The 14,687-nt window shown below is 57.1% G+C and overlaps 1 protein-coding gene across 3 annotated transcripts in view; it reads left to right on the plus strand.

The window, feature by feature from the left end:
* KCNA2 (potassium voltage-gated channel subfamily A member 2) overlaps window positions 1-11,178 on the plus strand; it is a 33,354-nt gene extending 22,176 nt beyond the window's left edge. The window contains exons 2-6 of one of the 3 annotated variants that reach the window (XM_057310384.1): window positions 1,603-1,896; window positions 2,137-2,396; window positions 2,528-2,627; window positions 8,155-8,495; window positions 8,938-11,178. In XM_057310384.1, coding sequence (XP_057166367.1) covers window positions 9,101-10,600 — 1,500 coding nt within the window. In that variant the 5' untranslated portion in view covers window positions 1,603-1,896; window positions 2,137-2,396; window positions 2,528-2,627; window positions 8,155-8,495; window positions 8,938-9,100 and the 3' untranslated portion in view covers window positions 10,601-11,178. Of the gene's footprint in view, window positions 1-1,246; window positions 1,897-2,136; window positions 2,397-2,527; window positions 2,628-7,378; window positions 7,650-8,154; window positions 8,496-8,937 lie in introns of those variants that run through there. The other 2 variants (XM_026484588.4, XM_048220485.2) reach the window with 2 other exon arrangements.
* The last annotated feature ends 3,509 nt before the right edge of the window (window positions 11,179-14,687 follow it).

Genomic DNA, 14,687 nt, shown 5'->3' on the forward strand with positions numbered 1-14,687 from the left:
GGCCTGAGTTCCAACCCGGGCTCTTACCTGGACTAGCTGTGCGACTTGAGCAAGTCGCCTACCCTCTCTGTGAGCCAGCCGGGGAGCCACCCCCCTCTGGGGAACCACTCTGCCCCCTCTGCCATCCTCGGACGTAGGGGAGGGTGTGTTCCCCGTGGTGGGGGCTGCTGTAAGGCCCGCTGTCCTTCTTGACCCCTCTCTGCAGATTAGGCCAGGGTCAGGAACAGCTCCTGGCCGGCCCTGCAGTGCCTGAGGGGTCTTTAGAAGCAGGGGCCTTCCAGAGATGCCCAGTCTGGGGGCTAAAAGGCAGAGGGGATTGTTAAGCTGTGGGGTGCGGTGGAGTCCATGTATCTGGTTCACAAACACTGCTGGGGCGATTGCTCGGTGCCTGGCCTGGACCAGACACGCAGATGCAGGCCGAAGACCCATGCACTTGTCCTCAGGATGCTCCCTGCCCAGTGGGGGGCAGAGATGGGCTCCCAGAACCCAATATGATAGGTCTGTGCCCTGGGCAGCAGGCAGGCCTTGCACTGATGGCTGAAGACCAGGGAGAGGGTCTCGAAAGGCTTCATGGAGAATGTGACATAACTATTAGAGAAGGAGTCATTGGGGGGCACCTGGGTGGCTCAGTCGGTTGGGGGGCCGACTCTTGATTTTGGCTCAGGTCATGATCTCAGGGTCTTGACATGGAGCTCCACACTCAGCAGGGAGTCTGCTGGAGGATTCTCTTTCCCTCCCCCTCTGCCCCTTTCCCCTCCTTCCTGCTGCCGTGCTCTCTCTCTCTCTCTCAAATAAATAAATAAGTCTTAAAAAAGAAGAAAGAAAAGTAGCCATTGGGGTGATGGGGGTGGGGGACCAGTGTGTTCTGGGTGAGAGGCTGCTAGCCACAGCAGGAAGCCCTAGAACCATCTGGAAGCTCATATTTCTTGAGCCCATCCTGCAGGTGAGACACTGAAATAAACACTCCGTGCGCATTGTCTCCTTTGGTCCCCAGAAGAACCATTAGGCATTAGTCCCATTTTACAGATTGGCGCTCCGAGAGGAAAAACACCACACCTTGAGGTCACGTGAGTGGCAAGCAGCAGAGCCAGGACTCAACCCCAGGTCTGTCTGACTTCAGGACTTGATTTAATATATCTGTTTGGGGCCAGGTAGAGCCATCAGGGCCATTCAGTTTGATGCCAGTATAGATTTTTAAGTTGGGGACAATGGGGGAGGGAGGGAGGGGAACACCGGATCACGAAGGGCTCTACTTACCTTCTAGAACCTGTAGTCTGGGTCACAGCAATAGGGAGCCAATGAGGAGTCAAGAGGTAAGTGACATGATTGGATTTGCACTTTAGGAAGATCACTATGGCAACCGTGGGGAGAAAGGACCAGGGGGAGCTCCCATGAGCCTGGTGGCTCAGACCCTGCCTGCTGGTGGCTGAAAGCAGGGTAGCAGGGGCTGGAAAGGGAATCAGAGAGAAGTGAACGGTTGCCAAGGCCAAGTGATGGACTGAGTACAGGGGATGTCGGGGTGGGGTAAGCAAAGAGAGCTGATAGGGCTCCCAGGTTTCTGGTTTGGGCAGCAGGGAAAAAGGTGGTCTTTCTCCCACCCAGGGGCACAGGAGGGAGACACAGTCCTGGGAAATAAGGCTGATGAATGCAGCTCTGAAGACAGGCCAGGCCTGAAGATAGAGCGCCCAGGGATCCAGCTGGAGGCAGGGCCAGGAAGCGGCTCAGCTGCCTGGAGCACAGGCGCAAGGAGCGGGTTGAGAAAACTGCTCAGGACCTTGACCCGCTCCAGGCCAGCTGGCTCACGTGATTGAGCTGATACAGATGGGAGCCCTCCGAGAAGCCCGCTCTACAATACGAACTGTCCCTCTAACAGACGGAAGGCTGGGACATTGAGAGGTACACCTCCACCCCCACTCCACTGATATCCAGGCCACCGCAGGCAGCCTGAGCAAGCCCCACTGGCCTCAGACAGAGCCCTGAGTCAGAAAAGCCGAGAGACACAGAGATTGAGGGGGACACCGCCAGCTGGGGAACTGTCCTCCACAGGCAGCTGAAATGACAGGTGGTCCAGGGGATGAGTTTGGAACACCAAAGGCGTCCCTATCCCAGCCCACCATAAACCTCTCCCACTTCCAGTCCTAATAGAGAAGAAAAACACGGCGACGATGCTGAGATTGGTCTGCTGAAAGCAACATTTAGTGCGTGCGACGGGATAAGCCCTATTCTAGAGGCTTTACATCCCGGCCCCACGGTACGAGCTCACGGGCGAGGAACTGAGTCACAGCTAAAACACGGCAAGCCCGGGATTGGGCCCTGGACGCGTCGGCGCCAGCGGGCTGGGCTGCACTTCAAGTGCTGCGGCTCTGCCTTCGGCTGTTCACAGCAGGGGCGAGCAGGTGAGCCCACCAGCACGATGCCTGACCTGGAATAGTGGCTCCACGAGGGAACGGAAGGTCCACCCCCTTCAATCATTCCTTAATATCCTCTCTTTTTTTTTTTTTTCTTTCTTTCTTTCTTTCTGGCCAAGACTTGCTGTACAGGAGCCAAGGCCCAGACCTCCACAGAGGAGTTCCTTGGAGGCAGCAGGAGTTAATCTCGGAAGGCTTCCTGCAGGAGGCAGCCCTCAGGTAAGTAGGGGGCTGGAATGATGCTCACTGCACTTCCAGGGGAAGTCCTCAGACATCAGACAGGAGGCGCACTGGCAGGGCACAACCGTGACAGCAGCCACACCGGTCACAAGACCAGGGGACTCTTTCACACTGACGAGGCTTCCCGCTTTTCCAAGTGCATTCCCATGAATTCTCCTCTTCGTCGCTAACAGATGAGATTTTAGTACACACTCACAATGAATGTTAGTGTCCTTCCTGCTTCCCTTCCTTCCTTCCACTTTCTCTTTAAACCCCGCGAAGCAAGGGGAGCCAGGGCACAAGTGCTATCCTTCCCATCTTACAAGTAGACCGAGGCAAAGAAAGGTTGAGCGAGTGACTTTGGGTCACACAGCTCCTCATGCCAAGACTAAAGCCCAAGGGTTGAGGGATGCTCAGCCCTGGGCCCTGCAGATGGGACAAGCATCAGTAGAGCTGCTCCCAGCCATGGCACAGAGTGGAGACATCCAGGTCCCGAGTCTTGCGCCACTGCCTTCACCGCACCACCACCCAGCTTCTAAAACAAGACCTCCTGTCAGGTTGGGCTCCCCTCAGCATGCCCTACAGGTCTGGAAGGTCCGCTGGACTGAAGCCATGATCCTAAGACCAGGAAGCAAGCCCAGAGGGCTGGCACCAGCCTACCGGTCGAAGCAGGCAGCAGAATGGAAGAGTGATTTGTGAAGTCAGACCTCTTGAGTTCCGTCCCAGCCTCACCGCTTACCAGCTAAATGACCCTGGACAGCGACTTGTCCTCTCTGAGTATCTTCATCTCTAAAATAGAGATCATGGCATCTTTCCCCCAAGGTGGTGCCAGGGAGTCAATCAAAGGACCTAAGGACAGCTGTCAGCCCGGTGCTTGGGCCCACGTTCCATGCCTCCCTGACCTGCTTCCTGTGGACTGGAAGGGGCTGTGCTACCATAGGGGGCTGGCGGGTTGGTGGGGGACCAAGCATCTGCAGAGGTGACAGTCATGCAAGGAAGGAGAGCCACTGCTCTGGGAGTGACACCTGAGAAGGGAGCTCACGGAGTCTTCTAAGCTCATGAGTTGTGGTGGGAAAAACGAAGAGACCGCCCCTCCCGGACCTTCAGCGCCTCGGTCCGGTCCGTGTGTTGGGGGCTGGGAGAGGGGGGCGCACCGATGCACCCGGTCATAAACTCTTCCTTTCAGTGACTGTAGTCACAGCGTGCAGGAAGTGACAACTTCGAGTCACTGGCAGCTCACTCCCAGGAAGGCAAGGCATGGCCCCCAAGCGGGAAACCCGACTAAAGGGCAAAGGAGTGGTCTTTAGGGGTTTGATCTGCCCCCAGGGAGGGATCAAGGGGGCACTCCAGCTGTTCTTTTGTGGCCAAAAATAAGAAACGGTGACCTCTTTAGGGCTGGAGAGAGCTAGCAGTGATTAAACAGCTAGGTTAAGCTAGCTGGCTGTTCACTGTAACTCATGGCATCCTGACCGTCCTGTGACTAGTTCCACTGTCCCACGCACCAAATTAGAAACTGAAGCTCAGAAGGTTTAAACAACTTGGCCAAGTTTACAGAGCTAGCAAGTGTCCGAGGTGGGAATTGGGTCTATGTTCTTTTTCTCACACAGCACCGCCAAACCAAGACAGACCTCTCAGGGCGGGACCCACACCCCGCGCCCTTGCACAACGGGTGTTATGTTTCTTTTTCTTTCTTTCCTTCTTCCCTTAATTTCTCTCCAGTCGTTGTTCACACTTAGATCAGGTTTTAAAAAGGGGAAGTAGGATGGCATACCCCTGAGGCCAATCAGACGGGGCGGAGGTCAGGGCTTGGAGGAAGACCCAAAGACAGAAATGAAATTAGAGGGCTGTTCGCTGAACAGAGCAATGTGGTGGGGGGGGCTCAGGGTGTCTGTCCTAGAGTCACAGGCAGCCGATTCATGTCTAGAGCCACGGCTTCATGATCTCAGGCAGGTCGCTTCCCCTGTCTCTGCCTCAGTTTCCTTTCCCCTGGAACGGTACTGATATAGAAACTAGCTCACAGAGCTGTGAGGATCCAGCCTCCAACCGCACTGGAGGTGCTTAGCACATGGTAGGCGCATGTTACCAATTAGCGCGATTATCCATTCTCCCCCAAGAGCTTTTCCCTGTCCACGGCTTTCATTTTAACAGTGGAGGACAAGGAAAAATGTAGAGATGTTATCAAAGGGATGTCCGTTGTGCTTCGGTTGACATGATGACCCAATGTAGCCAGAAGGAGAAACAGAGCCTTGCAGCGCTGGGCAGGGGAGGCTTCCAGAAGGAGTGTGGAGCAGGGACTGGGGGATAGTTTGCTGAAGGTGGTAGGAATGGCTGAAACCTCAGGGCAAGTGAGGAGTGGGCTACACTGGGAGGCAGAGAGTATGGGCCATTCAAACCTGCTGATTGGGCTCTTGGAGAAGTGGCCACAGTGAAGCTACAGGCTGGGAGTCAGGGAGACTTTCACAGGGAAGCAGGGTGAAGAAACCATCATTAGTGGAATTCCTTCCCCGGGGCTAAACTCTTCCCCTGAGCAACTTAACCCTCACAGCAGCCCATGAAGTATCCTCAGTTTGCGGATGAGGTCACCGAAGACCAGAGACCTGAATTAATTCACCTAGTACCTGGCAGGGATTTAAGTCCCAGCCTGGCTGGCTCCAAAACATTGAGGCCACCCTCAGCCTGGGACACTGAGTCTAGCTTCTAGAAGCCCTAGACCAAACCAGTCTTGCTTTAGAGTCATCTGTCATCCCCAGAGCTCACTAAAGTCACTGCCCTCCCAGACCACCCCCTACCCGCCATGGCTCAGGGTAGACCCCCAGTCTTAAAGCTACCTAGTAGGCTACCCTGATAAAATGCAGGAATTGCAACAGAGCCGGACCTTGTAGGCTCTCAGAACTTCCATCACAAGCCACAGGCCTAGAGAGGAAGTCTCTCAGCAAGGAGGCCCAGCAGGAGTCTCTCCCCACCCCCCCTGCACTGGAGCCCCTCTGCATCTATGTTCTGGGTCTGGGGCACTCTGGGCTCAACGAATCACTGTTTGGAACTGTGATTCTGACAGAGATCTGGAGACCAGAACTCCCAGGGGCATGGAGCTGTCATGCGGCTCTCAAGAGCACCCTGGACCCTCTCAGAGCCACCATCTGAGCTTCCCATACACTTTCTTCCAAAAGCCAAGGGCATCCTCTTCCGCCCACCCCCTAGTGCCAGGGCACCAGGAGTTGCATTTCCAATTTCTGAGCCGGGGGGGGGGGCTCTGTGAAAGTCGGTGAGGAGACCGGTTTGGGGAGGAGCCGGCCCTTTCCTAGGGCAGCTGCAGGGCGCGGAGCCCTCCGTGCCCGGCCCTGGGGGGAGGGAGCCCAGAGGGCCGACTCTGCAGTTCTGCCCGGTCCTGTGGCTCCTTGGCAGGAAACCCAGCAGCGAGTTTCAGCCACACTGCGGCCGTACCTGCTGCGCTCCCTTGCGAAGCCAAGGCTTTGGCCAGGTAAGAGCGAGGTGGGGAGGCAGAGCTGGAGGAGAGGGCGAGCCGGCGAGAGAGGGGGTTTGCAGATCCGGTCTGGCAGCACTGTAATAATAGCAACCCAACTCCCGCGGGGCTGGATCCCTCCTCGGGCCGGGGAGAGCTGCGATCGATTGTTTCCTCCTCGCCTACTTCATGATGTTGGCAGGAGCCTCCACGACCGCCCCTCAACTTCTGTCCCCGGCTCGCCGGCCCCGGCGGCACCCAGCTGAGCTCTCCACGAGGTTCTGGTTAGTCAGCCGGGCTCCGCCAAAGCATGGGGGTTCTCCCCGCAGGGTGGGGGCCGAGGCCCGGGGGCCCACTCAGCGGCCACCTGCTCCGCTCTGGGCCCCGCCGGCCCCTTTAATTCGAGTTCGCAGCCGGGCCAGGTGCGGCGCTGCGTGGCGCGGTGCGGCGCGGTGCGGCTGCGGGCGGCGGCCGGGCGCTCCGTACGCGCCGCCCGCGGGACTGCAGAGCCGGCTCCCGGCTGGCCGCCTGCACCCCTACCGCCGCCGCCCGCCGCCCGCCGCCGCCGTTCCGCCGGCGCTCGCGGTCACCCAGGAACATGGAGGCCCCGGGTGCCCAGCGGGAAGGGTAAATGGGTGTCGGGGCGTGGGGCGGCGCGTGCGGCTTCCCCTGCCCGGGCTGCGGCGCGCGGAGAGGCTGCGGGGCACCGGGCGGCGCAGCCTGCAGCGCGGCAGGCTCGGGCTGAGCGCGGGCCGGGCGAGGGGTGCCGGCGCCCTGCGAGAAGGAGAGGGCGCGGAACGGGCTCGGGACCCTTGGGCTGAGCGCGGCGCGGGCGGAGGGGCGCCGCGAGGCGCTGGCGGGTGATGGGTAGTGCCGCTGACGGCAGAACAGGGTCTGGTGAAGAGCGCCGGCTGGTAGGACCCGCATCACTTGGGACGCCGGCCTGCATTCCCCTCTCCGGCTCCGAATCGAAACGGCTTTCCAAGCGGCGGAGCGGGGCTTTTCCGCTTCCCCGGGGTCGTGCGCTGCGGCAGAGACCCCGCGCTTAGGAGGAAGCGGAGATCTGGGGCAGCACCGTCCTCCCCACCCCCAGAGTTCGGGCTCCCGTGTTTTGGGGTGGAGATGGACCCCAGGGGCGAGAGAGCTGGGCTGCGCTCGGGCCCGCCGCGGCCGGGCAGGAAGGGGTTAAGGCGGCGCTCGCCGCGGCGGCCAGCTGCCGGCGGGTCCGGTCCGCCGGCGCGGAACCGAGCGCGGAGCGCGCCTGGCGGAATCCCGGCCGGAGTCGGGGCGATGGCGAGAGGGCCCGGACCCCTCCCCGCCCTGGGGCCGGCGGGATTGGGCCGGCAGGGGGCCAGCCCGGAAGCCGGCTTCCTCCAGGCTCCCCCTCTCGCTGCTGCCAAGCCGCCTCGCAGCCAGGCTGGCCGAGCGTTCGTTCGGCGCTCCCTGCGGAGGAGATGTGAGGGCTTTTCTCTTGGGGGAGAGATCGGTGGTCGAGCGCCCGCCCAAATCACATGCCACCCTGCTCAGAGGGAAGCCTACACCCCAGGGATCCCCGAGGGAGAGTAAGTCTTGGGACCAAGCCAGCCAGCTTTTGTAGAGTCGACCTTTCCCTGTGAGGAGTCTCCCCAGATGGGCTCTGATGGAGTGTGCGTCGGGGAGGTCGGGGGGAGGGGTTCTTCCTCCTCCCAGACCCTGCCGGGGTCAGAGCTTATAGTCGGGCTGCAGTGGAGGAAGCCCTCCCCTTGGGAGCTGCCGTGTCCTGACCTGGGGGCTGGAGGGCTTTGCCCAGAGTCCCTCCTGATCGCTGCTGAGGACCAGCGGAGATCTGGCTCAGCCCTGGGAGGCCCCAGGAGGAGGCAGGCCCAGCCCAGCCTGAAGGCTGGTTCCCTGGGAGAAAAGGCTTCCAGCTGATGGAAACCTGCCCAGAGGAGGCGGGGAGGCTGAAGGGTAGTGCTCAGGTGTGACACCAGCATGCAAGGTGGGCATGGATGGAAAGCCGCCAGAGCCCTCCCAAATCTTGGCACCTGCCACCCAAAAGCCCTGGTTCCACCTTGCTGTTTTTTCCAGGCAACGTCACACCTCCTGAGGACAGCCAGGAGGACTCTGGCTTTTGCTGAGCTTCGCATCTTGCCTCCTCCTTCCTTCCAAAGGCTCCAGACCCAAGTTAAGAGTCCTCGAGTCCCGCGTGCCCCTGGCCAGAAGCTCCACCGCCTCTCCAGGCCAGCCCAGTTCTGGAGCTCACCTCCAGGACCTGGAGCCTGCCCTCCTGCCCAGAATGACTCACCATTATTTCTCGCTCAAGTGAGAAGACGTGATGGGCAGTCGGGCTGCATATTGGTGTATCTAGGATTCCCACAGTATCCGATCAGCTCTTCGAGGAAGAGAGCTTCAGGTTCCTGCCTGGCCAGGTAAATCCATCTGTTATTTAATAACAGCCGTGTGTCGAGTCACTGGAGTGGGGGCAGTGAGGGAGACCCAAGCCCGAGATTCACAACTGTGAATACGTCCCTGGGGGCAGGTGTTTGCAAGACATGAGCTCAGTGCCTGGGAGAGGGCTCCCTTTCAGCCTCTAGCATGGGGTTGTGCTTCTTGAAGCTTGTGCGGTGCAGAGGGGGCCAGTACCAGCCACCTTCCCCCAGTGCAGGGCAATCTGGAGCTTTCTTGGGAGACCACCCCCTGCTTGCCTCTGATCCCCAGCCAGGTTACAAGGTGAAAGTAAGTTTTGCTTGGTGGTGGTGGTGGTGATGATGTTTCTGAGCTCTTGGCTCAAAGATACGAGACAAGGAGCAGACCCAGGTCGGGCTGCCAGTGCTGAGTGGTCTCACATCCTTAACTGCCTCTGTCTTTCAGCCAAGGGAGGCTGTCTCTCTGGTCCTCAGAGAGCCCTCGGGGCTCTCCTGCGGGAACCCAGGCCAATGCTTCTGTGCTTCCTGGGGCCGCAAGCAGCACCCTGAGCTCCCTGCCACCAGGCAGCTGGAAGGCATAGTGTGAGGCCCTTCTCTCAGCCCCCATTATGACAGTGGCCACCGGAGAGCCAGCGGACGAGGCTGCCGCCCTCCCCGGGCACCCACAGGACACCTACGACCCCGAGGCAGACCACGAGTGCTGTGAGAGGGTGGTCATCAACATCTCGGGGCTGCGTTTTGAGACCCAGCTCAAGACCTTAGCCCAGTTTCCAGAGACCCTTCTAGGGGACCCAAAGAAGCGGATGAGGTACTTTGACCCCCTCCGAAACGAGTACTTTTTCGATCGGAACCGGCCCAGCTTTGATGCCATTTTGTACTACTACCAGTCTGGGGGCCGCCTAAGGCGGCCTGTGAATGTGCCCTTAGACATCTTCTCCGAAGAAATTCGGTTCTACGAGCTGGGAGAAGAAGCGATGGAGATGTTTCGGGAAGACGAAGGCTACATCAAAGAGGAAGAGCGTCCTCTGCCCGAAAATGAGTTTCAGAGGCAGGTGTGGCTTCTCTTTGAATACCCGGAGAGCTCAGGGCCCGCCAGGGTTATCGCCATCGTGTCTGTCATGGTGATCCTCGTCTCGATCGTCAGCTTCTGCCTGGAGACCCTGCCCGTCTTCCGGGATGAGAACGAGGACATGCATGGCGGCGGGGTGACCTTCCACACCTACACCAACAGCACGGTCGGGTACCAGCAGTCGACCTCCTTCACGGACCCTTTCTTCATCGTGGAGACCCTCTGCATCATCTGGTTCTCGTTCGAGTTCTTGGTGAGGTTCTTTGCCTGTCCCAGCAAAGCCGGCTTCTTCACCAATATCATGAACATCATTGACATCGTGGCCATCATCCCCTACTTCATCACGCTGGGGACAGAGCTGGCCGAGAAGCCCGAGGACGCCCAGCAGGGCCAGCAGGCCATGTCGCTGGCCATCCTCCGCGTCATCCGGCTGGTGAGAGTCTTTAGGATTTTCAAGTTGTCTAGACACTCCAAAGGTCTCCAGATCCTAGGTCAGACCCTCAAAGCCAGCATGAGAGAGTTAGGTCTCCTGATCTTCTTCCTCTTCATCGGGGTCATCCTTTTCTCCAGTGCCGTCTATTTCGCAGAAGCCGATGAGCGGGAGTCCCAGTTCCCCAGCATCCCGGATGCCTTCTGGTGGGCAGTCGTCTCCATGACGACCGTAGGCTATGGAGACATGGTTCCAACCACCATCGGGGGAAAGATCGTGGGCTCTCTATGTGCAATTGCAGGTGTGTTAACCATTGCCTTGCCGGTCCCCGTCATAGTGTCCAACTTCAACTACTTCTACCACCGGGAGACAGAGGGGGAGGAACAGGCCCAGTACCTGCAAGTGACGAGCTGCCCAAAGATCCCATCCTCCCCCGACCTGAAGAAAAGCAGAAGTGCCTCCACCATCAGTAAGTCTGATTACATGGAGATCCAGGAGGGGGTGAACAACAGCAACGAGGACTTTAGAGAGGAAAACTTGAAAACGGCCAACTGCACTTTGGCTAATACAAACTATGTGAACATTACCAAAATGTTAACTGATGTCTGATCGAAGCCTTGCCCCACCCCCGCATCTCCGCGGAACTAGTGCAGACACAGCATAATAATCTGCATTGTAGTCAGCGTGTGCTACAGTGTGTCTCTGGTTCTGCATGGAAAGCAACAGTCGTGCAAGTGAACTTTTGATCTTTTGATTTTTGATTTAGAACACAGAATATCTCTCCATGGCTTTCATGCAAAACTTCGTCACTGGCCCAGAGGGGTTTCCAAACAGGCGAGTCCCCTCTGGAGCCAGAGTTTCAGAAAGACACATTGGGGCCACCTCCTCTCGAACACATAACCCGCCACACCTGTGCCACCTTCCCTTCCAAATTCAATGTGCACAGCCCCTGGGAGACGCATTGACCCCACCCCTCCGGAGCCTCCGGGCCCCCAACCCCCTGGGTCCCACACGAGCCCACCTCCCCCGTTGACGGAGGAAGACCATGGTGGCTTAGCTTGAAAGCACCGAGGAGTGATTCAAAAGGTCATTTCCCATCTTTGCATTGAAAAGAACACACAGTCCTGCGTCCTGGAATTACTTTCCGTGTCACGGGCTGGGGTTTGTGAATTGCAGTTGCCAAATAGGTGCTCTGGAGGCTTGTGTTTCGTAACGGAAAATGCTGCATTTCGTTTCTCTCTGCAGTGTGGATGTGAGGGAACCCCAGGGGGAGGGACACTCAGGATGACCGAATGCGAGTTGTCAAGTTGCACGTTTGCTCTGAGGCCTATGGGGAGAAGCTAAGTAACGAAGGGACCTCTCAGCTTCAGATCTCACCATTCTCGCAGGCTTCAGGGTCACAAAGCACGTCTGACTTCGGCGTTGCAGTGGAGTTCCAGACATCTGCTTTCCCAACGCGGTGCCGGCGGCCCTGACACCGCAGCGCAAGTCCCAGTGATACGATAGAGCTGCATGGGTGTTCGTTGCATGAATCTCAATATTTAAAACACAGGAGATAACCTATTTTCTTAGTAGCCTACACAGTATTTAAATTTAGAGTATTAAGAGCCCCGGAGTGGCACTGAGCTAGGGGTTGTTTTGGTTTGGTTTGGGTTTTTTTCCCCCCATCAGAGGACAAAAGCCCTCAGTCAGGAGGGAAAAAAAAGAGAGAGAGAGAGAGAGAGAGAGAGAGAGACTATTGGGAATGGGGAACCACAACTTCCGGCTCTCCAGCCCATCCCATCCCTGTTCTTCCACGTGGGGGCGCGGACCTTTGCAAAACCCCGAAAGGGAGCAGGGAAAGCGGCGCCCGGACACCTCACATAACTGCACCTTATGACTGAACCTAGTCATGGGCATGACCGCATAGCTGACCAGGGCTGGTCCTGAGGGCAGGTGGATTTGTGGATCCAGTGTATATAAATATATATTGAGTATCTCTTTCACGAGTCCCTCTACCTAGCTAGCTATAGACGAAATTGCATTTGAACCTTGTACAAGCTTATGCAATATTTCTGACACAGGGCAACTTCTGCATGTGTTTGACTATGTGCACTAGCGTGTGTATGTATATAGTATGTATTATATACATGCATACGTGTGTGTGTGTGTATATGCACACACGCACACACAATGATATATATACATATATATATATTTTCATTCTCTGGAGTTCAGGCTCGGGAGCAAATCCACTGCTTGGTGGGTTGGTTGTCTGAGACGCCTCATGGGTTAATTTATCTCATTGATAACCCCACTGGGACTGGGTTTGCTGCCATTGCCTCAGACACTCCAGTGTGTCTTCATGGATTCTTAGATGTTAGAATTGTCTTTCTGCCCTCCACGTGCTGCAGCTTCAGTTACCCGGGGCTGAAGCTTGTCTCACCGAGTGCACAAGGGCCCGCGGCCTTCACGGCTCCCGCAGCCCTGGGCCGCACCCGCCCCAGGCCTCCTCTCCACAGCCCATCGCGTTCATCATCTCCCTTCTCATCTTCGCCCGCCCTCTTCGGTTTTCCTTGTCGTTTGGCTCTGCATCAGTCACTTTAACGAGCCTTGCCCTCAAGAGCCAGAATGGATCTCCCTGCTTGAAAACCAGGGACCCAGTGCCGCAGGTCTAGACTCGAAGGGAGCTTCCTCGGTGGGGAAACAAGGGATGGAGACCCTAGATGATGTCCAGGCATCATTTCAATGGCGGGCTCCAACTCTCTCCCCATTGAACTGGCAACCAGAGCTGCTTAAACAAACCAAAGGGCGGGCAGAGACTCATTCCCCGCCCGGGGACAGACTGAGAATGAATGAATAAGGGCAGAGTTCAGGCTGGCCCTGGAATGGGTTGAGGTGGGGACGCTTTGGCCTCACAGACCGGGCTTCTTTGCCTTTCGATGTAATAGCTTACATTTTCCAAACACAGTGAGTTGTGTGGTCAGGCCGCCCAGCCACCGCTCCAGCCCCAGCCTCCCTGTTGGCTAGTTGGCACCAACAGTTACCTTGGGGGGTGGGGCACCAGCTCAGGGTGCTAGGCCCAGGGTGCTCATTAGTTCCTGGTCACCCACATCCCCAGGGATCTGCAGGACCTCCCCGCCCCGCCATGTCCAGCGCGAAGCCTCTATGCTTCTCTTCCTCTCCTTCACGGGAGGTGGTGCTGAATTTCCAAGACATGGGATGGGAAGGGCACAGACCTGGGGAGACAGATGGTAAAACCACCCCTACCCAAGGCCTTGGTCAGGGGGAGATCTCCTATTCTGGCATGCACGCAAAATAGATACAGTGTTGCCCCGCACAAATACAAACCATGCAATGCAAAGTGCACAGAGGCCAATTAATGAAAAGGGAAGACACCGATGATATGTAACTACACCCGTATCCAAAATACGCACATTCAGCCCAGACCTAGAACGTACTTACCGATACAGAACATATAACCCAGAAGACCTACACATACCACATCCAGGGACACAACCGCAACTCAGATGCAAAATCATAAAGACCACACGAACACAATGGGCATGTAAACACGGTACACCAAGGATACTTGATATTGTTTCTGCCCACCAAATACACGCAAACTCAGCTTATACACCCAGTGCATTTACTCCTATGGGGCTCACCACGATGCAGCACACACACACCCAAGCACGTACACACACGATTCACAGGGAGTGTGCACATATCCTTCGATCCATTGCTCCGCCCCCAAAACTATAAATGAGTCGGCACAAACAAAAGATGGGATCTCATCACCTTTACCTTGCCTGCATCTGTACCCCCCAACAGCCTTCAAGAAGCCTCTTCCTCTACCTGCCTCTCGTTCTCCCACCTCCAGATTTCAGAGAAGTAACCCCCGAGGTTTAAAGCAAAAAGGGGAGCCACCATTGTTAAGCAGATCTCGGATGAAGACTGGGAATCTCATAGGGTTTCTTCTTATTCAGTTCCTCCCACCAGAACTGTGGGTGTGGAAGGACCTGGGACAGCCAGCAGCCTATTAACACACACCTTCTGGCCATGCCCTCGCCTTCAGAGCAAGTCCACATAGACAACCCCCTAAGCCAGGCTCCCCTGCTCCCAACCCCTGGGATCCCTAGATTCTGCTCCATTCTCTTGAAAGCAGTGATGGCTCATGAAACTGCAGGGTCCTGAGCCCAAAACCGGAGTGAAGGTGCCCCCAACATTCTGTCAGTCCTCAGACCTCCCTGCCCTTCCGTCCTCGATGGCTTTGTCAGGGGCGGGTCAGAAAGTCGAGACCACACGTAGACTTGTCTCTTCAAACGAGCCACCTTTCCTTGCTTGTGGCATCTCACTTGCTCTTGGGCATAAGCCCAGTGGGGTCAACTCCTGAGTCCCCTTTATGGGGGTTCAATCCCAGGCTGGCTCCTCTCCTTTGCCGGGTCTCCCCCTGGGTACCCTGCCTACCATCCAATTGCTGCGCCTTGAGGAAACGCACGCTGATTCAGCTTACGTAAAACACGACTGAGGACATGAATGTAATGCCATCCGAGCAAGCAACAATTTTTTAGAAGGCCTGATTTTCATCCTGTATTCTAAGGCCAGATTTAAATGCTTTGTAAGATTCCCCACCGTTGAGGACGGCGCACAGAGCTGCTGCTTCCCACCGGGAGGACTAGCTGAGAGCCGGGTGCGTGTTGGCCAAGGCGTCACC

The sequence above is a fragment of the Ursus arctos genome, unplaced genomic scaffold (assembly GCF_023065955.2).
Source record: "Ursus arctos isolate Adak ecotype North America unplaced genomic scaffold, UrsArc2.0 scaffold_12, whole genome shotgun sequence".
Taxonomy (NCBI): Eukaryota; Metazoa; Chordata; class Mammalia; order Carnivora; family Ursidae; genus Ursus; species Ursus arctos.